This window comes from Elephas maximus, chromosome 2 (assembly GCF_024166365.1).
Source record: "Elephas maximus indicus isolate mEleMax1 chromosome 2, mEleMax1 primary haplotype, whole genome shotgun sequence".
In the NCBI taxonomy this organism is placed as follows: domain Eukaryota; kingdom Metazoa; phylum Chordata; class Mammalia; order Proboscidea; family Elephantidae; genus Elephas; species Elephas maximus.
The window spans coordinates 233101872-233123625 of record NC_064820.1 but is presented as its reverse complement, the minus strand read 5'-3'; the positions used below and the strand labels follow the sequence as shown (position 1 = coordinate 233123625).

At 48.5% G+C, this 21754-nt stretch overlaps 1 protein-coding gene across 2 annotated transcripts in view; it reads left to right on the top strand.

The window, feature by feature from the left end:
* Positions 1-21754, top strand: part of SNAP47 (synaptosome associated protein 47) — a 154362-nt gene that overhangs the window by 49209 nt on the left and 83399 nt on the right. For both annotated transcript variants that reach the window (XM_049875121.1, XM_049875120.1), the window contains exon 4: positions 4819-4943. In XM_049875121.1, coding sequence (XP_049731078.1) covers positions 4819-4943 — 125 coding nt within the window. The remainder of the gene's footprint in view (positions 1-4818; positions 4944-21754) is intronic.

The window sequence follows — 21754 nt, the reverse complement described above, 5'->3', positions numbered from 1 at the left end:
TTGTTTTTTTGTGTCATATTTGGAAAACCAGAGGTTCCTCGTGTAACCTAATAGAAGGCACCATGAAAAACATCAGCAACCAAGGTCCAGTGGTACAGATGGGTGGCACTAATTATAGGGTTTGAGAACTTAAAAGTTCTGTGGTAACTATGTACTACCAGATAATATTTCTCAAAATCTGTATTACCAACCAAAAATTTAAACACACTCCATGACTCAGCATGCTGCCATTAATAAAAACACATGCTATCCAAAAAAAAAAAATTTTTCAAGCAGAAAATAATTGCATCTTGAAAGGAGTCTTAAGAATATAATAAAAAAATAGATATGTCAAAATATAAGCACCATCATCCCTAAGAGTTTGAATAAATTCCTGGGACCTAAATAACCCAATTACTGCCCCCTTCTCCCCTCTCCCCAGTCCTGCTGACTGGCAGGAAAGGACCATGGGCTTTGAGTGTAAGTGGGGGATTGAAGGAAGGTGCCCAGCTTCTTCCTTAGGGAAGAACGAGTGCAAATTGCTGGTTCCCTGTGTAGCATTTTTAAAATAACTTTTTTTTTTAAAGAATATTTTCAGATTTACAGAAAATGTTGTGCAGATAGTACAGAGCTCCCGTGTCCTGCACATCCTGTTTCCCTCGTTGTTGACACCATACGTTAGTGTGGCACATTGTCAGAATTTATGAACCTGGATTGGTACGTTATTATTAACTGAAGTCTGTACTTCATTCATATTTCCTAAGGTTTTATTGGACATCCATTTTCTGACCCAGGATCCCACATTCCACTTGATTGTCCTGTCTCGTTAGGCTCCTCCAGGCTGTGACGGTTTCTCAGGCTTCCTTTGGTTTTGATGACCTTGAGAGTTCGGGGGAGTACTGGTGATGTGCTTTGTAGACTGTCCGTTAGTTGAGGTTTGCCTGGTGTTTTTCATAATTACACTGGGGTTATGGATTTTGGGAGGAATACCACAAAGGTGAGGTACTATACCTTAGATAGCATATTTAAAGGGTTTTGTTTATTGATTTTTATCTTCATTGTTTGTTGTCTGTCACCTTCTCAGAGAGAATCTTAAACAATTGCAATCATTTACTTTTAGAAGTAAATCACTCACTTTGGGAAATTTACAAAAATACATGGCACACAAGCTTGGGCCTCCTAGTCCCTGGGAACAGCCCTTGTGACTGAGGTTCCAGCAGCTTGGCTCCAGCAGGCTTGGGGCGGGCGGCCCGACTCCGCAGCCTCCTGCTCCCTCCTGCCAGGCAAGCCGCAAGCCACTGAGACCACTGTCTCCTTCCATTTCAGTTTCCCTCTATCACATTTCCCCTTGTGTTGAGCAGTGTGGGCATTTTGTATTTGGAGTTGTGTTCTTAGGTTTGTGTTTTTTCTTAAAGCACTTCCCACCCTCAGTTGTATGAGCTTCAGGCCCCACAAAACCTGGGTCTGCCCTAGGGTAAAGTAGGTTATTCCCATGTTTGACAGGTGAGGGCTTTGAGGCCCAGGGCAAAGGACAGAGAGTTGCTCATGGCCTTGAGTAAGAAGCTGTGAGCCAGCTTTGGGCCAAGCCTTGTGCTTGCCGGGAGGGGGTGACGGTGTCTGGTGTCTTTCTTTTGCAACTTCAGTGAAGTGGGGAGGTCTGTTCTACACAAAGGTAAACCGTCACGCAGTGGTACTCTTCCTCGTCCTCGTCCTCATCCTCGGGAATTAAGCTCAGCAGCGCTCTGCAGGCCAGCACGGGGCGAAGACGGCAGCCTCTGCCTGGCCTGTGCCCTTGCTCGGGCCCCCCTCTCGGCTGCCCCAGGTTCCCAGAAAACGAGGTCATCCCTCTCTGCTTGAACAACGTATGCTTGTTTTGTTTAACCGAGATTATGGATGATTTAAGAGGAGAGAAAAAACCATCCTATACTGAACCAAATTCAAGTTTTCTTTTCAGAAGGTATTTTAAAATATTCAAATAACTGAGTCAGCCAACTCATCTATCAACACAGAGTACTAAAAATGGGGGAAATATTGTAGATTTAAATGGAATCCCAGTTGACCCTATGCTTGTTTTGAAAGAAAGAAAAAAAAAAAAAACCAAACCTCTGACTTAATGTATTTGCTTTTTTTTTTTTTTCAAAGAAAATCCAGGAAGAAAAAAATCCTCTATTTTGGCTTTCTGGTTGTTAAAGTAAAATCCCATTTATTAAAAATCCAAAAATAGTATGCCTCTGTCTGTATAATACAGCTTTAGGTGCTGAAATAAAAATCAAAATGACAGTTAAGAAAGCCCAGTGCTGGATGCAAATATGAATCAGATGTGGACCTTGCTCTTCATAAGCCTGTGTTCCAGGTGGGGAGAGCCCAGTCCAAGAAGATGCTGAAAAATAAATAATAGTAAGATACCAAGCAAGTTAATATGCAAAGGTGTGAAAATTGAAACACCAGCACAGTAGTTGAGGAGGTCTTGTAAGCCAGCACATAGTTAATTTCCAAACCAGACTTAGCGCTCCAGGCAGTCCTGCACAGAGAGCGCTCGCCCTAGGGAGGCCAGAGTGATGGAGCAGAGGTGGGAAGGGCCGGCGTGGCAGGCACAGGGGATACCCTGGTGGCAGAGCAGGGGTCCTGCTAGGACCAGGGCAGAAGGAAGAAGGGATGAGGGCTGGGTGTGGAGCCCTGGGTGCTGGCTGAGGGCAGGTACGGGAACCACTGTCCTGGAGGAAGATGAGTGCAGTACTGCTATGGCATTAACATGGACAGTGTTTTCACTCCCCTCAGTTAGCCTTTTATTTCAGCTAATAACTTTCCTCTAGTTTTGCTGTGACATCTTCCAGCCTACCCTCTGAGAGTGTTCTGTTGCCGACAGTTTTAGAAAAGTGCTTTTTATTACCTAACATTTGAGGTCATGGCATTTTAGATCATTTAAGACCAAGCGGCACTGTGAGTTATAAGCTCAGAAGTAGTTCCTGTGCTGTTAATAAGCTCTTAGGCTGGTGGAGTAGAATGGGACTTTGGTGATTATCTAGAGGACGTTGGTATTTTGTAAACAGGGGCTGAAAAATCAGTTTGGTTAGTGGCAACCAGGTTGTTTTTTTTTTTTTTAATAGAGTAGAAAAGACACCATCTGAGTGCGTGGTCTGTACTAAGGGTGTTTTCACACACCTAGGATGGACTGGTTCTGTGTAAAAATGTGTTTTTTACAGTGGGTCACAGTTTAAAGGCATAACGCCTTCTGTAATACAGAGCCCCCCTGCCCTGGGGAGACAGGGTCTGTGGGGGTAGCTCTCTCAGCCCAGGAGCCCCCTGGCAGAATCAGACGGATTGGAACCCTTGGGCCTCTCTTCCACCCAGTTCTTGCTCTGCTGACTTGGGCTCCAGAACTCTCTCCATGTCTTTTCCCTCTGGGATCCCCAAGCTACCTGCTTTCTTGTCTCCATTCTAGCCTGCGTTTATCCTGGACAAGGCCAGCCCTCCTTTTCTCAGTCACATGTCCTCAGGGAACGTTAATGTTTAAGAATGATTTTAAGAAGTCGTGGTGTTTGTATGCGTGTTTGGAGGTAGCTGGTCTCTTCCCTGGAGAAGGCAGGCCTGTACAGTCAGGTGCTTGGGAGGCCCGCCACTTTGGCTCCTGCCCTTCAGGCCCAGCGACAGCCTTTACCTCCAGATGCGTTTCCGTTTCCTTTTCCTTTTCTGTTTTTGATGTTTTGTTTAACAGCTGTTTGCGCGTTGCTGTATTTCATCCAGCTATGATGAAAGGCATTGGCAATTGGACCTTTTACGTCTGTCTACTCAGGACTTAAAGGACCCTGGGAAGGACATTTGAGGACACTTGCCCCAGTCCCCTCATCCTCCAGAGACCAGAGGAGGCTGCTTGGAGGAGCTGGTGCTGGAGCCCACACTGTTGACGCTCAGCCCAGTACTTTCTGCTTCTGTTTTCCAGTGTCCTAATAAATCAGTATGGCTACTGCTGAAAATCTGGCTCTTTATTATGGAGCAAAGCAAACGGTAGGCTTTAATTGATGCCCTTATCTGAGCCAGGAGGTGCCTAGTGTTGCTCTTTAAATAAACGACAGGTGGCACACCGTGGGAGGCAGGGGAGCCACACGTCATGAGCTCTGTGTGCACTGTTTATCACCAGGTGCCCTTCTGCTCTTTGGGGAGATTACCCACCTCACAGGTGTTCAGGGAGCCCCATGGTTAATGGGCAGTGCGGAAGTCCTGAGAACACCCTGTTCTCCCTCCCGGGAAAGGCCTGGCTACAGTGTGGCACTCTGACTCACCTCCCACCACAGCACCACTGCTCATCCCTGTGGCTTCACTTGGCTGTACGGGTGAGGCCACTTCCTGTAGCCTCAGGAACTCAGCGTTCTGTAGGATAGCGCAGATGTTGCTGCAGTTTCCTAGTGATGTATTTTATGTACATTTCATCAGGATTCAGGAAATAAACTCACCACTCTTTGAAAAATGGCCTTTCTTCTGAGAGCTGATTATAGAATTAGATCCTGAGCATTGACAGTATTGCACACTCCGAGAAATTCAGGGGCCAGTCAGTGTGGAGTGAGAAAAGAGCCCTGGTATCGGAGTCAGAGAGGCTCCTCCTCACTGACCTGGGGATAATAACCAGCCTCACTCCCGACTAGGCAAGTCGGCATGGCTGCAGACCAATGACGTGCACGTGAAAACACTTCACATGTACGTGAGAACACTTTGTTAGGCTAAGGCTCTTCAATGACAGTAGTACGCTGTCACTCCCTGTGAGGTTTGAACGTCCCTGGCTCTGTGCACTCTTTGCGTCTTCCAGAAGATGTCACTGTGTGACTGTGTGCCTCTCTGTTCCAGCATCTGGGCTGATGGACCGCCTGATGCACTGCGAGCCCTCCTCAGGAAGCCAGGAAGGAGGGCAGACCCAGCTACAGGAGAGCCAGCCATTCGTTTCCGAGGAAGAAGCCGAGGAGCTGACACAGGTGACGTTCACTCACAGTGCCATGCCACTGCTGATGTGGCTTTCTGCCCTCCCCTGCAGCAACTCTTTTCTCTCTCCTGCCTGAAAACAAACCTTCCATTGATCTAGGCTTGCGTCTGCCCTAAAGGGACTGCTGGAATGCCTGCCCACGAGCTGTGCTGCCTATAGCGGGGAAAGGAGAGAGGCAGTGCCACATTCCGAGTGTGAGTTTCGGGGTAGACCTGGATGGTACATGTGTGTGCACGCGGAGCACACCAGCTGGCGGGCCGTACCTGCCCTTTTCGCGCAGGCTTGCAAGTCCTCAGCACAGGGTTCCTATGGAGGCTTACTGCTTTTTGTCCAGAAAGTTGAAATTTAAACTATTTTATATAAATCATTTCAACTTGTCTTCCTGTATTGCTGTACAATCCAATGGCTTCATCTTTTTCCTTTTTAAATATTTTTTGAAGCAAGTAGGTAAGTATCATATCATTTTATTTGTAAATATTTCAGTATGTATCACTAAAAGATAAGAATTGTTGTCTTGGTCATCTAGTGCTGCTTTAACAGAAGTACCACAAGTGGAGGGCTTTAAGAAACAGAAGTTTATTTTCTCACAGTCTGGGAGGCTAGAAGTCCAAATTCAGGGCGTCAGCTCCAGGGGAAGGCCTTCTCTCTCTGTCGGCTCTGGAGGAAGGTCCTTGTCATCAATCATCCTCTGGACTAAGAGCTTCTCTGCTCAGGGACCCCAGGTCCAAAGGATGCGCTCTGCTCCCTGCACTGCCTTCTTGGTGGCATGAGGTCCCCAACTCTCTGCTTGCTTCCCTTTCCTTTTATCTCTTGTAAGATAAAATGTGGTGCAGGCCACATCCCAGGGAAACACCCTTTACATTGGATCAGGGATGTGACCTGAGCACGGGTGTTAACATCCCACCCGAATCCTCTTTAACATAATCTAATCTTGAGCAGTTCTGCTCTGTCCTGTAGGGTTGCTAGGAGTTGGAATCAATTTGATGGTGGTGGCTTTTTTTTTTTTTTTTTAATTAAATCTTACCTCATTAACCACAGATGGAGATTAGGATTTACAACACGTAGGAAAATTACATCAGTCACAAAATGGAAGACAACCACACACTACTGGGGATCATGGCCTAACCGAGTTGACACATATTTTGGGGGGACACAGTTCAATCCATGACAACTGTTAAAAGAAAAAAGCACAATATCACTCTCAACCTTAAAAAAAATAATAAAAAGTTCCTCGGTATCATGAAATATCAAGTTAGTGCTCAGATGTCCCCAGTCATCTCATTTAAAAAAAAAAAAAAAAATGGCATGTTCAAATATGAATTCTACTAAGGCTGCTACATTGCAGGATGGTTGAAGTGTCTTTTAATCTGCAAGTCCCCCTCCATCTCCTTCTCTTTTTTTCCTTGCAGTGGATCTGTTGAAAGAAATGAAGCTGTGTGTTCTGTGAAGTTGCACGGTGTGGGCCTCCCTGCCTGTATCCCCATGGTACAGTCAGTGTGTGCTCTGCACCGTACCCCTGTCAGTGGGCAGGTGAATCTGGCGGCTCCGTGGGGCCCAGGGTCCAGAGAGATCGCTTCATAAGTCGCGCTGCACCTTTCATTAGGGGGAATGTAAAGTCTGTGTGTCTTTAAAACCTGTTTTTAAAAGATGATTCTTACTACATGTGTCTGCATAGGCAAAAATTCCTTTGAGCTCAAGCATGTCTTTTTTGGGAAAAAAGTGTCATTGTGTTGAGGTTTTTAAACATACATCATTTGTCACTTTTTCTCTGGTCTTACCTAGTTGCTTTTAGTAATGACAACACACACAAAAAATGCTGCTTGCTAGCTGCAACTAGCAAGGCTTGCAGGCTACTAATCACTTCTTTTGTTGTGCTCATTGACTCCAAAACACTTGGTGCAGATCTTGTTGTTGTCTTTGGGTTTTTTTAAGGAGTCCCTGGGTGGTGCCAACAGTTAATGCACTCGGCTACTAACAGAATGGTTGATGGTTCAAGTCCACCCAGAGGTATCTCAAAATAAAGGCCTGGCCATCTACTTCCAAGAAGTCAGCCACTGAAAACCCTGTGGAGCACAGTCCTACTGTGACACCCATGGGGTCACCATGAGTTGGAGTCAACGCGACAGCCACTGGTAGTACTGTAAAGGCAAACGTACCCAGGATTTCACTGGACACTTCCCCTGAGAGCCTCTGGAAGCCCCTAGGCTTTAGGCTGGTGGGATCTCAGAACCTCCCACTCCCATCCTCTTATGAAGAGACTTGTTTTAATTCTCCACCCCACAGTTACATTTAGGGTGAAACTGGAACAAAGCTTTTTTGATAGAAAAGGTAGGAAATTTTACTTGTTAATTTTTTTTTTTTATTTTATTTGGAGGGGGGTGTTTAAAACAACACCGATTTATGACCTCACAGTTCTGTAGGTCAGAATTTGAGGTGGGCTCAGCTGGGTTTTTTGCTTGGAGTCATACAAGGCTGAAATCAAGATGTCACCCAAGGTGCGTTCTTATCTGGAGGATTTAGAGAAGAATCCACTTCTGACGTTCAGGGTTTGGGCAGAATCAGCTTTGTTGGGGTGTAGGACTGAGTTTCTTACTGGAGTTGGCAGGGGGTGGGTGGGTGGGAAGAGCCACTCTTAGTTCCTGGAGGCTGCCACCAGGCCCTTTCATATGGTCTCCTTCGTCTTCAGAGACACCAACGGCATGTTGAGTCCTTCTTACATTTTTAAAAAATATATTTTATTGTGTTTTAGGTGAAAGTTTACACAGCAAATTAGGTTCCTGTTCAAGGATTTTATACAGATTGTTCCATGACATTGCTTACATTTTTCACAACGTGTCAACATTCTCATTATTTCTGTTCTGTTTGTTCTGTTTCCATTGATCTAGCTTCCCTGCCCCTCCTTGCCTTCTCATCTTTGCCTTTGGGTAAATATTGATCATTTGGTTTACTTGTTAGTTCTGATCGAGGCCATATAGTTTGAGAGAGCCCTTTCAGTTTCCATACTTTCAGTTTCCACTACCATCTGTATGTCCTTCCTTCTCCTAAAATCCAGTGATGGGATGGGGATATGTTAGGATGAATACGCACATAACTGCGAGTAGAGTCAGCCTCCTCAGGATCCACGTCGGCCACCGTCTTTCCCTGTGAGAGCATGACAACTGTCGTCATCAACAAGTACTTTGTGAGTCCTCTGGTGTTCTATGCTGAGATAGCAAGACCATGGTAGTCACAAGTGGGACTGCATCCTCCCTAGGAAGTAATATGGCTGCCTGCCCTGGGCCGAACTGTTTATCCCTGAAGAGTGGATCTGGGAACAGCTCCTAGGAGAAGGCCTACTGTGGAGAGGGCACAGGAGTTCTTGGTCCACTGTTTCCTCTTCCTTCCTGGGGGGATGTTGGGGTGGCACGGGAGTTCTTAGCTCTCTGTTTCCTCTTCCTTCCTGGGGGGTGTAGAGGCGGTGAGGGCATTCTCAGTCTGCAGTTTCCTCTTCCTTCCTGGGGGGGGGTGTGTGGGGGCTGAGAGCGTTTTTACTACGCAGTTTCCTCTTCCTTCCTGGGGGTGTAGAGGGTGCGAGGGCGTTCTTAGTCTGCTGTTTCCTCTTCCTTCCTGGGGGTGTGGAAGGGGGCGAGGGCGTTCTTAATCTGCAGTTTCCTCTTCCTTCCTGGGGGTGTAGAGGGGGCGAGGGCGTTCTTAGTCTGCTGTTTCCTCTTCCTTCCTGGGGGTGTGGAAGGGGGCGAGGGCGTTCTTAATCTGCAGTTTCCTCTTCCTTCCTGGGGGTGTAGAGGGGGCGAGGGCGTTCTTAGTCTGCTGTTTCCTCTTCCTTCCTGGGGGTGTAGAGGGGGCGAGGGCGTTCTTAGTCCGCAGTTTCCTCTTCCTTCCTGGGGGGTGTGGAAGGGGGCGAGGGCGTTCTTAGTCCGCAGTTTCCTCTTCCTTCCTGGGGGTGTGTGTGGGGTGAGGGCGTTCTTAGTCCGCAGTTTCCTCTTCTTTCCTGGGGGTGTGGAAGGGGGCGAGGGCGTTCTTAATCTGCAGTTTCCTCTTCCTTCCTGGGGGTGTAGAGGGGGCGAGGGCGTTCTTAGTCTGCTGTTTCCTCTTCCTTCCTGGGGGTGTAGAGGGTGCGAGGGCGTTCTTAGTCTGCTGTTTCCTCTTCCTTCCTGGGGGTGTGGAAGGGGGCGAGGGCGTTCTTAATCTGCAGTTTCCTCTTCCTTCCTGGGGGTGTAGAGGGGGCGAGGGCGTTCTTAGTCTGCTGTTTCCTCTTCCTTCCTGGGGGTGTAGAGGGTGCGAGGGCGTTCTTAGTCTGCTGTTTCCTCTTCCTTTCTGGGAGTGTGGAAGGGGGCGAGGGCGTTCTTAGTCCGCAGTTTCCTCTTCCTGGGGGGGGGGTTGGAAGGGGGCCAGGGCGTTCTTAGTCCGCAGTTTCCTCTTCCTGGGAGTGTGGAAGGGGGCGAGGGCGTTCTTAGTCCGCAGTTTCCTCTTCTTTCCTGGGGGTGCGTGTGGGGCGAGGGCGTTCTTAGTCCGCAGTTTCCTCTTCCTTCCTGGGGGGTGTGGAAGGGGGCGAGGGCGTTCTTAGTCCGCAGTTTCCTCTTTCTTCCTGGGGGTGCGTGTGGGGCGAGGGCGTTCTTAGTCCGCAGTTTCCTCTTCCTTCCTGGGGGGTGTGGAACGGGGCGAGGGCATTCTTAGTCCGCTGTTTCCTCTTCCTTCCTGGGGGTGTGTGTGTGGGGCGAGGGCGTTCTTAGTCCGCAGTTTCCTCTTCCTTCCTGGGGGTGCGTGTGGGGTGAGGGCGTTCTTAGTCCGCAGTTTCCTCTTCCTTCCTGGGGGGTGTGGAACGGGGCGAGGGCGTTCTTAGTCCGCTGTTTCCTCTTCCTTCCTGGGGGTGTGTGTGTGGGGCGAGGGCGTTCTTAGTCCGCAGTTTCCTCTTCCTTCCTGGGGGTGCGTGTGGGGTGAGGGCGTTCTTAGTCCGCAGTTTCCTCTTCCTTCCTGGGGGGTGTGGAACGGGGCGAGGGCGTTCTTAGTCCGCTGTTTCCTCTTCCTTCCTGGGGGTGTGTGTGTGGGGCGAGGGCGTTCTTAGTCCGCAGTTTCCTCTTCCTTCCTGGGGGTGCGTGTGGGGTGAGGGCGTTCTTAGTCCGCAGTTTCCTCTTCCTTCCTGGGGGGTGTGGAACGGGGCGAGGGCGTTCTTAGTCCGCTGTTTCCTCTTCCTTCCTGGGGGTGTGCGTGTGGGGCGAGGGCGTTCTTAGTCCGCAGTTTCCTCTTCCTTCCTGGGGGTGCGTGTGGGGCGAGGGCGTTCTTAGTCTGCAGTTTCCTCTTCCTTCCTGGGGGTGTCCGGCGGCCAGGGCGTTCTTAGTCCGCTGTTTCCTCTTCCTTCCTGGGGGTGCGTGTGGGGCGAGGGCGTTCTTAGTCCGCAGTTTCCTCTTCCTTCCTGGGGGTGCGTGTGGGGCGAGGGCGTTCTTAGTCTGCAGTTTCCTCTTCCTTCCTGGGGGTGTCCGGCGGCCAGGGCGTTCTTAGTCCGCTGTTTCCTCTTCCTTCCTGGGGGCTGTCGGGGCGGGGGGGGGCGAGGGCGTTCTTAGTCCGCAGTTTCCTCTTCCTTCCTGGGGGTGCGTGTGGGGCGAGGGCGTTCTTAGTCTGCAGTTTCCTCTTCCTTCCTGGGGGTGCGTGTGGGGCGAGGGCGTTCTTAGTCTGCAGTTTCCTCTTCCTTCCTGGGGGTGCGTGTGGGGCGAGGGCGTTCTTAGTCCGCAGTTTCCTCTTCCTTCCTGGGGGGTGTGGGGGCTGGGGGGGGGCGAGGGCGTTCTTCGTCCGCAGTTTTCTCTTCCTTCCGGGGGTGTGGAAGGGGGCGAGGCCATTCTTAGTCTGCTCTTTTCCCTTCGTTCCTGGCCGTCTGGGGGGGCGAGGGCGTTCTTAGTTGGCTGTTTCGTCTTCCTTTTTTGTAGGAGGAACCTAGTGTCACTGGAGGTTGCCTTTTTGAGGTAAAAACACACGTCTCATAGTTAGAGAAGAATTCTTAGTGGGCAGTTGAAGCTCAAGCACAGATACGAATGAGTTAAAATTCCGAGGAAAACAAAAATGCAAGAAAATCCTCCTCCATTCAGCTGTGGTTTTTGTGGCAAATGCTATTAAAGCCATTACGTTGAAACGCGATGTCTCCAGGATTTTAAATTGCAACTGGGAGAGTTAAGTGAGAAGCTTTGCCATGATTTCACCAGGGACACCCGTGTTCCATGCGGTGTGCTGCGGTCTCCTGGGGTGAGCCTCAGGAGTGGGCTCCGGTGCCCAGAGAGCGGGCGGGCGGGACGCCTGTGAGCGCGGTCAGGCCCTGTCTGCTGCGGCCACGGGCCGGCCACCGTCAGTGGATGTGGGAAGGCAGACGGGGAGGGAGGCTGGGAGAGGAATCGGAGTCGCTGGACTAGGTTTGGCAGAGTCGCCTGAATCATTTCTGCGTCTGATGTGTTCAACTTTTCCTGCCTTAGAACTTCTGCTCTTTTGTTTACTAAACCTGTGGATACCACAGATTTGATAGAGTTGGAAATGAAAAAAGAAAAGTGGCATTTGGCTTTTCCCTAAGGGAATTTCAGTTTTCTGTAAAGTTTTTACACAACTTCCTCATCTCCATTTCTGTCTTGTCCTGCATTTGGTGTTTCTTCATCCTGCCTCCTCCTTGAACTGAGAAAGCGCTAGATGGGAAAATAGCGTGGTCTGATCTAGTGGTTTATCAGATGTGGATGGGTGGGCTAGGAAAGCTAGCACTGTCTTTGACGTCAGTTGTGCAAAAACTCTTAAAGAATCTAGCAAAAATCTAGAAGTAGTGAGATGTTTCTGCTTTTCCCATAGACTTCTGCTGGATGGTTCTCATAATGTGCAATAGAAAAAGCACACAGTGGCTTGTTGCGGTAGGCGTGTGTGAATTCATAGGGAATTTTTAGGTCATCTGGATGGTTCTTTTTTCTTTGAATTTGATCATGTTAGGGCACTTGGTCTATCTACTATATGCGGTATCTTTATAAACAGTAAACACAAAAATTAAAAGAAAAATCGAATTGATTCAGTCAGTTCAGTCAAAGTCAAGCAGTTCACTGGAAAAATTAGAAAACTAGTTGATTGGTGTTGCGAAGAAAAAAATTTAATTGGCAAAGCTGCGCTTCATGGGACTTATACTGGAGGGGAGCGATATTTGTCTTCGTGTAACACGGGGGTGAGGGACCAGGGGGTTTCTGAGACCTGTGGAGTACTCGAGGTTTTTGCTTGTTGTTTGTTTTTTATTTTCTGTCTTTGTTTCTAAACCCTGTCTCCTGTCTCCTTGTCTAGCAGAGCCGAGTTCCACATGTGCTCACCCTGGCAGGTAACTGGAACTTTCTTGGAATGATTCGAGGGCAGAAAGGATGATGAGCTTGTCTATTTGCTGTGAAACTATCTTGAAAAATTAATGTCGTCCTTTTTTTTTCTCCCTTTTCTTTGTCTTTGAGAAACTGTAGAACACATTTCATCTTCTTTAGTAACCCTACTTCCCTGGTCTGTTTTTCCCTATTCCTTATTCCCTGGGTCCCTGATTTAAGATTTTCTTGATTCATTCGTCTTCTTTTTTCTCCTAATAGGAAGAAAAAAATCAATCATTTCTGTCTTTTATCTTTTTTTCCCCAATTATTTCTTCCATATTCAATTTATGTAAGAGAGTTATACGTAACACATGTCCTTCAGCCTGAAATGTTGTAGGGGTTCAAAAAAATGTCTGAATCAATGAATTATTTATGCTTGGTTTCACCGAGTTAACTCTGCATTTGAAGAGACAAATCTGTATTTCTTTGGATAACTGTTGGTAGACAATCATACAAGTAACCAGCATGGAGCAGTATGATAGTGCTTCATTTATTTGACAGGTAGGTGTTACACACCAGCTGTGGCACTGGCAAGGTGCCGTGTATGTAAAGACAGCCAGACTGTGGTCCCCACGCTCAAGGACTGTACCTGCAAGAACTGACGCCTCACAAGTTAGAGACCACCATGTAGGAAGAGAGGATAACTAGAGAGTAGAAAGGTGGGGACAGAGCGCTCCTGTAGGCATGTCATGTTGGGAGGGGAGGCAGAGTGACACCCTTTGACTGGTGTGAAGCTTTGATGTGGGAAACAGTAAGAGGTACAGGTGTGACCCATGAGGAGGTGTGAAGAAATGCATGATATTTCTGATTTATACAGACAGAAATCCAAGGAATACGTATGGGAAAGGATAGTGAGAGGGTGGGATAATGTCAGCAGGAACATAAAGTTGGTTCAGGCTGAATTTATTGATATCGGCCCACTAAGCAGAGGTTCTGGATTCAGTGTTGTGGCTCGAGGTATTAGAAAGGGCTGAACAGGTTTGTTTGAAATGTGAAAGAAAAGGTGGACTACACGTAAATGAAATTGAAATGTCAGAACTTGGTATACTGTAAAGGCTTAGGGAGACTGGAATGTTAGAATGGATTTATTATTAAGACCTACCCAACCACCTTGGGTGAAAAGGCATGCCTTTCACCATGACTGTGAGAAATAAATTTGAGGAGAGCCCCAGCATCCTCGGAGAGCTGTGTTTCTCTGTAGGTCAGGTATCATAGTGGCCACTGCTGCCACTGAGCAGAGATACTTAAATCAGTGGGACTGATTGGACCCCAGGGTGACAGAGGCCAAGTGGTGGCACTTAATCGCCAAAGACAAGGCGGGCATGGTTGCCGTAATGGACAGAAGAGTCAAAGCAGTAATGGGAGTAGTCTGACTTGCAGAGCTCTCTGGTGTTGGCTAGTCAGTTATGGTATTTCTAGAAGAGAAATAGATGGACAGTCAGTTACTAAGTTCTTATCTTTTATAAGCAGAATAATTCTTGGTCAGGTGGATAGAAGTCTAACTTGAATCACCAAAACAGAGAGTCAGCCCCCCAATCAATTCCCAGACTTGAGCCAGTTTAGAGACCCAGAACCCCTTGAATGAAGGCGAGGCTGGGTACCCTTGAGGAGGCACCCTGCTATACTTCCAAAAATGCATACTGTTAATCTTTCTCCCAGCCTTCCCCAAAAGGACCTACAGCATTTTTACCAGGGTGGCTGTGCGTTGAGGAAAAGGTAATGATCAGACTTTTCGGGGATCACTGGACATTGACTTTGAACAGACTCTAATCCAGGATACCAAAAACATCACTGTGGTCCACCAATCAGAGTAGGGGCTGTGGAGGTTAGGTGTCAGTGGGGTTTTAGTTCAGGTCCATCTCACAGTGGTTACAGTGAGTCCCCAAAACCGCCCTGTAATTGATTTTCCCAGTTCAGAACACATGATTGGAATCGGCACGCTCAGACAAGTGCAGTGAGTTTCTTTTATGGTAGGAGAGACCAGATGAAAGCCACTGGAAGGAACTACCTGTACCTAGGAAAATAGTAAACCAAAAGCAATACCTGGAGGGATCACAAAGATCACAAAGATTAGTGCCACCATCAAGGACTTGAAGGATGCATTTGGCCATATGGTCTGGCATATCTGAAGGTGCTTGACGTGTCAGTGGCAGAAAGAGATGCTGTTTGGAGCCTATGACAGGCCTCTGTTGGTGAATCACAGCACAGACCCATAGGAGTTTAGAGCAAAACCCTGCCCTTCTCTGTGGATAACTACTCTCCTTTTGAGAAGCAGTTTTTGGCTTGTTACTGGGCCTTAGTAGAGACTGAACGCCTAATCATGGGCCACCAAGTCACCCTGCAGCCTGAGCTGCCCATCGTAACTGGGTGTTGTCAGACCCACAGAGCCATAATGTCAGACATGCACAGCAGCACTCCATCATTAAATGGAAGTGGTACATAGGAGGTCGGGCTGGAGCAGGACCTTAAGGCACAAGTAAGTTGCATGCGGAAGTGGCCCAGATGCCCATGGTCCCCACTCCCGTCCCATTACCTTCCATCTCCCAATCTGCACCTATGGCCTCATAGGGAGTTCCTTATGACCAGTTGACCGAGGAAGAGAAAACTCGTGCCATATGCAGGCACCACTCGAAAGTCATCAGCTACAGCACTGCAGCCCCTTTGTGGAACTTCCCTGAAGGACAGTGGTGAAGGGGAGTGCTCCCCACAGGCAGAACTTCAAACAACGCACCTGGTTGTTCATTTTGCTTGGAAGGAGAAATGCCAGATGTGGGATTGTATACTGATCCCTGGGCTGTGGCCAGTGGTTCAGCTGAGCGGTCAGGGACCTGGAAGGAATGTGACTGGAAAATCGGTGACAAGGAGCTGTGGGGAAGAGGCATGTGGGTAGACTTCTCTGAACGGGCAAAAGACATGAAGATATTTGTGTCCCGTGTGAATGCTCACCAAAGGGTGACCTCAGCAGAGAAGGATTTTAATGCTCAAGTGGATAGGATGACGTGTTCTGTGAACACCAGTCAGCTTCTTTCTGCAGCCACTACCCAATGGGTTTGTGAACAAAGCGGCCACGGTGGCAGGGATGGAGGTTACACTTGGGCTCAGCAGTGTGGACCTCCACTCACCACCATCTAATGCATGTAGTGTCGCAGTGAGATGAAGGTGAATTACAGAACGGTGCTCCACCTTCATTCATTCTGCTGCTCTGTAGGTTAACGTGAACACCCTCTGACAGACAGAACACATGCAGTGCCCCACCCCCAGCCCAGGCCTTGTGTCTGGACTCTGCAGGGGCCCTTCACACATGAGGGGGCTTTGGTAGAGACAGCTCCTTTTACCATTCTTTAGACCTGACTTCTCCCTTACTTTTAGTGACTCCGGGATTTGGAGAGTCTAAAGAAGTTACAGAAGGTCATCTTTTAACCACTTTGCTTTTCCATGTATTTTTCCTTTGTTGATGAACAGCTTGCTTTTGTAACTTGCTGATCAGGCAAAAGATACAGAAAACCAGGAGCCTTGTCTCTTAGGAGCATACAGTTTATGCATATTTGTTGGGGAAAAGGGTGTGGTAAAATAAGCATTTATGGAAGAACAGCCACCCTCGGCTGCCCTGTGGCTTCTCAGAGCTGAAAGGGACCTGTGCCCTGTCTGGCCCCCTGGGGCTCCCTGTATACAAAGGGCCTGCACCTGAAACAGTGGGTCCTCTGAGCTCTCTTGTAGTTCTGGCCCAATCTGTCCTTGTAGGGGTGGGGGCCAGACACGGTCCCATGGCTCGTCAGTGCAGAAGGAGGCCTAGAAACCATGCTGTTGACTCCCCACCCAGGTCAGTCCGCCTTGTTTGGGAAAGATTTGCATTTGTGCTCAGCTTAGTAAAGAAGGGGGGAGGGGCATAAGGAGGAGGGCCGGGGTGGAAACTGCCCTGTGGGGTGGGGTGACAGGCCTACATGGGAGGACACAGACTACCATGAGTTTGGAATCCCTAGGGTAGCTGTAGGTGTTAGGGGAATTTGTGATTTATTCCCAATGGTTGAAAAAGTATTTTTTTTTTTTGCTTATGAATATGCATTTCCACTGTAGGGGAATGTTAGAAAAATACAGAAAAGTATAAAGAAGAAAATTGCGCTGTGGCTTCAGTCCACCAAGGTCCTAACTTCTCTTTCAGACAAGGTGCGCCATCTCCCTGACCCACCGTGCAGCGCTGACAGGGACCCCAGACTCCTTGTCAGTGCAGCCCCAGATGTTCCATGTGGCGGCAGCTTTTACTTGTGGTAATTTTTTAACACCCTGGGTGTGATGATTGATTTGTTTTTAAATATCAAACGTGTGTTAAAATTCTTGTCAGCCCACAGAATGCTTTCACTTCTGTTGCTGATGGTATGGAAGTGGCGCTGGTTAGCCTAGCTCTGGGCATTGGTGCAGGAGAGGGGAGGGACTGGGCTGGCCGTGCAGCTTCTCTCTGTAACAGGGTCATCAGCTACCCCTACCATGTGCACTTGTAGTTGGCAGTAAAGGAAACAAGGCGGGAAAGAACCTTCTCGTCTAGCAGGACTGTACACGTGTGAAAGGCTGGTTACAAGGACGTGTGGGGCCACTGGCGCCTCCGGGTGGTGTGGCAGGCCCTTCTGAACGCTTGTGGTGTGTGTGGAAGGCCTCCTGACCTGAAGAGCATGCACTCCTCACTGTGAGCACAGGTAGTGTTCTGTGGAGCCGGTGTCCTCAGGTGTCACTGGACACAAAAATAATGCTGAATCCAACTTCCAGATCATGAGGGTCATTTCTGGAAATACATTTTTAATGTAAAAACTTTTGCTTTTAATTAGTATGTTCGTCAGGGCCTTGAAAAACGATTCTCTGAATTCAGAGTTCTGTAGAACTAAGTTCAACAGGCACAATATTTAGAATTTAGAGGTGCTAACTCTGAGTTGCAGTTAACCTCTTAAGGCCTTTTGACAAGTAAAAGGGCCACTTGCAAAATAGGTGATGTTCTGGAGGGTACCAAGTGGTGTTTCTTCGTAGTTCTGGCTCAGGTTAATGCCCTTAGCAGTGACGGCTGCAGCTGCGCAGTCCACATGCTCGTGGACCTGTCATATTTTAGAAAAGTTGTCTAGAGTTTCAGCACGTCAGTTGGGAGCAGTGGCTCAATGGGTCATGCAGAAGGGAGGGGCTTTAGCGGGGCCAGAGCTGAACACAGTTCTTGCTGGCTAAATGAGGCTGCGGAGAAGGACGGCACCAGGTGCCTGGAAGTAGTTCTGTCTTCCTTCCTCTGCGCACAGTCTGTGATAGTCTCTCCTCACCAGTCCTGGCCTCTGTGGGGTAGATGGCAGGAAACATATGGTAGAGAGGGCTGGTGTGTGGCTATGCAGGTATGACCGCACGTCAGCCGAGGTGGCTTGTTGCAGCCTTGTACGCAGGTTGGCAGCCTGGTGGGCAGCCTGCACGGGGAGGGGGATTGTAGGGAATGGCTGCTGGGCCTTTTGTTCTGTTCTGAGTCACTAGTGAGAGCTCAAACAGTGTCCCCTGGCCAGTCTGCCCCACCTGGGAGCCTCCTGAGGTAGCGGCCACCTGATGGTCTGCCCAGCTCTCCAGATGCCTGTTACAGCATTGTGCACACTTCAGTGTTGTCTGGGCTCTGTAGCTGAATCTCTTACCTCAGCAATGATTTGTTGCTTTCTGGGGTGGCCGCCCCTCCCCTCCTCTGTTATCTGCTCCTTCTTGCCCAGAATGAGGGCTGACCAGGTCTGGCTGCTCTTGAGGGCCCTCTCCGATTGGTGGGGTGGCCTTGTGAAAGCAGAGAGTAGGGCCCGGGCTCATCTCCAGAGCCGCTGAAAGCATGCTTCTGACAAATGACACATACCAGTTCCAAGGCAGCTCAGGCCCACCAGCACACCTGCGTTGAACCCCTTGACCTCTCTGTGGTTTCTCTGCTGTCCCACTCTGCCCTCTGAAATCACCCAGGACAAGTCAGTGCCTCTCCGTGACAGCCCTCCAGAGCTTTGACCGTACCGGATGGATCGTCAGTGTGCTCAGGCCCCGGCATGGTCCTTCAGTGGTGGCGTCCTGAAGTGGCAGGATGTCAATTCATCAGGCTGTGCACTCGCTGCAGGAGGCGCCTACCGGTGTCCAGAATGGCAGAGAAGACTGTGCTGGGTGCTCAGGACCTCCCCTGGGGCTGCTTGGAGAGAGACGTCCGCCCTTCTGGACTCCAGATGCCCATGCAGACCAGCGGAGACGTGTTTCATTCCTTCAGCTGGTGCTTAGAGAACACTCTCAGGAAGTGGTATGGGGGGCGGCGGGGTGCTGTCAGATAAAGAATTCCAGTGTCTTATGCTGAGGACAGGATTCCAGAATGTGCACCATCATCTCAGTGAGGCTCTTTCATAGGGCAGCGGCTGGGCTCTGCAGGAGGTGGGAACGTAAGTGGGAAGAGAACAGATGCTCATGTGGAACTCTCTGGATTTAGCAGAGGGTTAGTTTCCTTCCTCTGAATATTGCTCTGTCTCCTTAGTCATCATTTTAATGAAGTTCAGGTCTTAGACAGAAGGTAATTCCTAGCACAGCAGCGTGAGATCTTCCTGTAGTAACTTGGTTATTGTGGTGAAAATACATGCACCGAAATATTGGCAAATTGAACAATTTCTAAATGTCTATTTCAGTGAGATTGATCACATTCTCCATGTCGTGCAACCATTACCTCTGTCCTTTCCTAAATTATTCCACCACCATCAACACAAACCCACTGGCCCTAAGCAGAAACTTCCACTTTCCGCCTTGCTCCTGCCCCTGGTAACCACAAATCTTTGGTTTGTACGTATTTGCCTTTTTCATGTAAGTGAGATCATACAGTCTTTGCCCTTCTTCTGCTGGCTTCACTCAGCCTCGTGTTCTCAGGGTTCATGCGTGCTGTGGCTTCTGTCAGGCCTTCCTTCCTGTTTTTGGCTGAGCAGTGTTCCATGGTGTGTATGTGCCACACTTTATCCATTTGTCTGTGGCTGGACATTTTGGTTCTTTCCAGGTTTTTGGTTAGTGTTGCAGTGAACATATAGGCTTAGGATTGCTGGGTCATATAGTAGTAGTTCTATGTCCAAATTTTTTTTTTTTTTTTTAATGTTCAACTTTTTTAGGAACCACCAGGCTGTTTTCCACAGGGGCTGTACCATTCTACACTTCCTCCAGCAATAGAAGAAGGTTCCACTCTCTCCACAACCTCACCAACACCAGTTGTTTTCTGTTTTTGTGTTTTTGTCTTTGATCATTGCCATTCTAATAAGGGTGAGGTGGTATCTCACGTGGTTTTGATTTGCATCTCTTTTTTTTTAATGGCTAGTGAAGGAGCCCTGGAGAGGGACTTCCATCTGCATAGTGGCTAAGCACTTGGCTGCTAACTGAAAGGTCGGCAGTTTGAACCCACCAGTTGCTTGGAAGGAGGAAAAACCTGGTGGTCTGCTTCTGTAAAGATTTATGGCCTAGGAACCCCCGTAGGGCAGTTCTGCTGTGTCCTGTAGAGTTGTTATGAGTCGGCATCGAGTCAACAGCACATGACAACAATAGTAATGGCTGATGAGGAGTCCCTGGGTGGTGCAGACAGTTAAGCGCTGGAGTACTCGCCAGAAGGCTGGCAATTCTAGCCCACCTACAGACGCCTCAGAAGACAGGCCTGTCAGTCTGCTTCTGAATGGTCACAGCCTTGAAAACCCTGTGGAGCAGTTTACTCTGCACACATGGGGTCGCCATGAAAAATCAATTCAGTGGCAACTGACAACAGTGGCTAATGACATTGAGCATCTTTTCATGTGCTTATTAGCCATTGAATATCCTCTTTGGTGAAATGTCTGTTCATGTCCTTTGCCCATTTTTTGATTGGGTTGTCTTTTTGTTAAATCGTAGAAGTTTTTTGAATATGTATATTTTGGGGAGTAGAACATTATCAGATATATGGTTCTTGATCTTTATCAACTTTTAAAAATACTTAATTAGCAAGTATTGTGTGGTTTTTGGTTCAGGTTGGAGAGTAGGTTTTGTGCAGTTTCTGAAACTGTTGAATTCTATCAGAGGAATGAAAGAGTAATGGTGGGGAGGCTGGTTAGCCGAAGGGCCTTGGACAGCTGACTTGTGTCTGTCTTGTCTGTAGTATGAGGGGTGGAGAACAATTGCTCTGGAGAACACAGGCTTTAGATGGGAGGTGAGGGCCTTTGCCACTTCTTGGTTGGGCGACTTTCCAGCAAGTTGTTTATTTTCCCTAAGGGTTAGGCTCTGTTATGATATCCATTAAATAGAGCTGGAAGTTGCCTTGGGCTTTGTGTGAGAATGAAGTGAAAATCGCCTCAGGGGGATTGTGCGAGAATGAAGTGAGGATGAGCCTATGCCAAGTGAAGCAAACTTCTGACACAAAAAACAGGAAAAAAAAAGCCTGTTGCTGTTGAGTTGATTCCGACTCATAGCAGCCCTATGGGACAGAGTAGAACTGCCCCACAGGGCTTCCAAGGAGTGGCTGGTAGATTCGAACTGCCAATCTTTTGGTTACCAGCCAAGCTCTTAACCACTGCGCCACCACAAGCTCTAAATAAATGTTGACTAGGGTGATTTCTGTGACCCTGTCAACTTTGAAGACCCTCAAATTTAATGCATTTTCAGTTGGTTCAGTATTTTGAGGATATCCCGAGATGAACCTTTACTTACTGAGTTTAAATCAATTGAATATTTCTTTCAGTAGGAATGCTGTCTTAAAAACTTGGTTCTCTTCATGAGAAACTCTGTTTATGATCCAGTAACAGGGAGCTACATGTCCTTCGTCTAGTGGAACCAGGCCACTCTCAGGATCCAGGCTCTGTAGTCACAGGAGATGTTCCTCTGGTTTGTGTCCTGGCCTTTGAGTTAGGCTGACCATGCTCATGCCATGGGCCACTCAGGGCCACTGGTCACTGGTCAGCACACTCAGAGTGAGGGCTAACAGATTCTTGAAAATTTAAGCTCAACCAGCTCTGCTATCTTTAAAGTCCCCTCAGAAACAGCTCCCGGGGTCTTACTGTACGGACGAGGCCCTGGTGTACTATGAGGAGGGTTCTGCCCAACTCCTCGTCAGCGAGCCATCTCTGACTCTGTGAGGCGGGGATGATGAGGTGGAGTGCCCTGGATAGATGCCCTTCCTTCAGAAGAGAGCCCTGTGCCTGCCCCTGCACGTCAGGTCTTTCAGCCACAAATCACTGTTGGGGGCTTCAAGGAATGCTGCAACCTAGGGGGCCCGGGGGGGACTTTGGGGGTGGTCTGTGAGTGCTGAATGTGACAGATTGCAGCGTAGAATGTTCTTTACAGTCCCCAGAGCTTTGGCTGTGGTGAACGCCAATTTTTTCCCCCCTTTTCCCTTCTCTATAGCATATTAATGACCCCAACTGGTAGAACTATTTTTGAGTTGCAGACAGCTTGATTTATCCAAGCTCTGTTCTTAAATGGT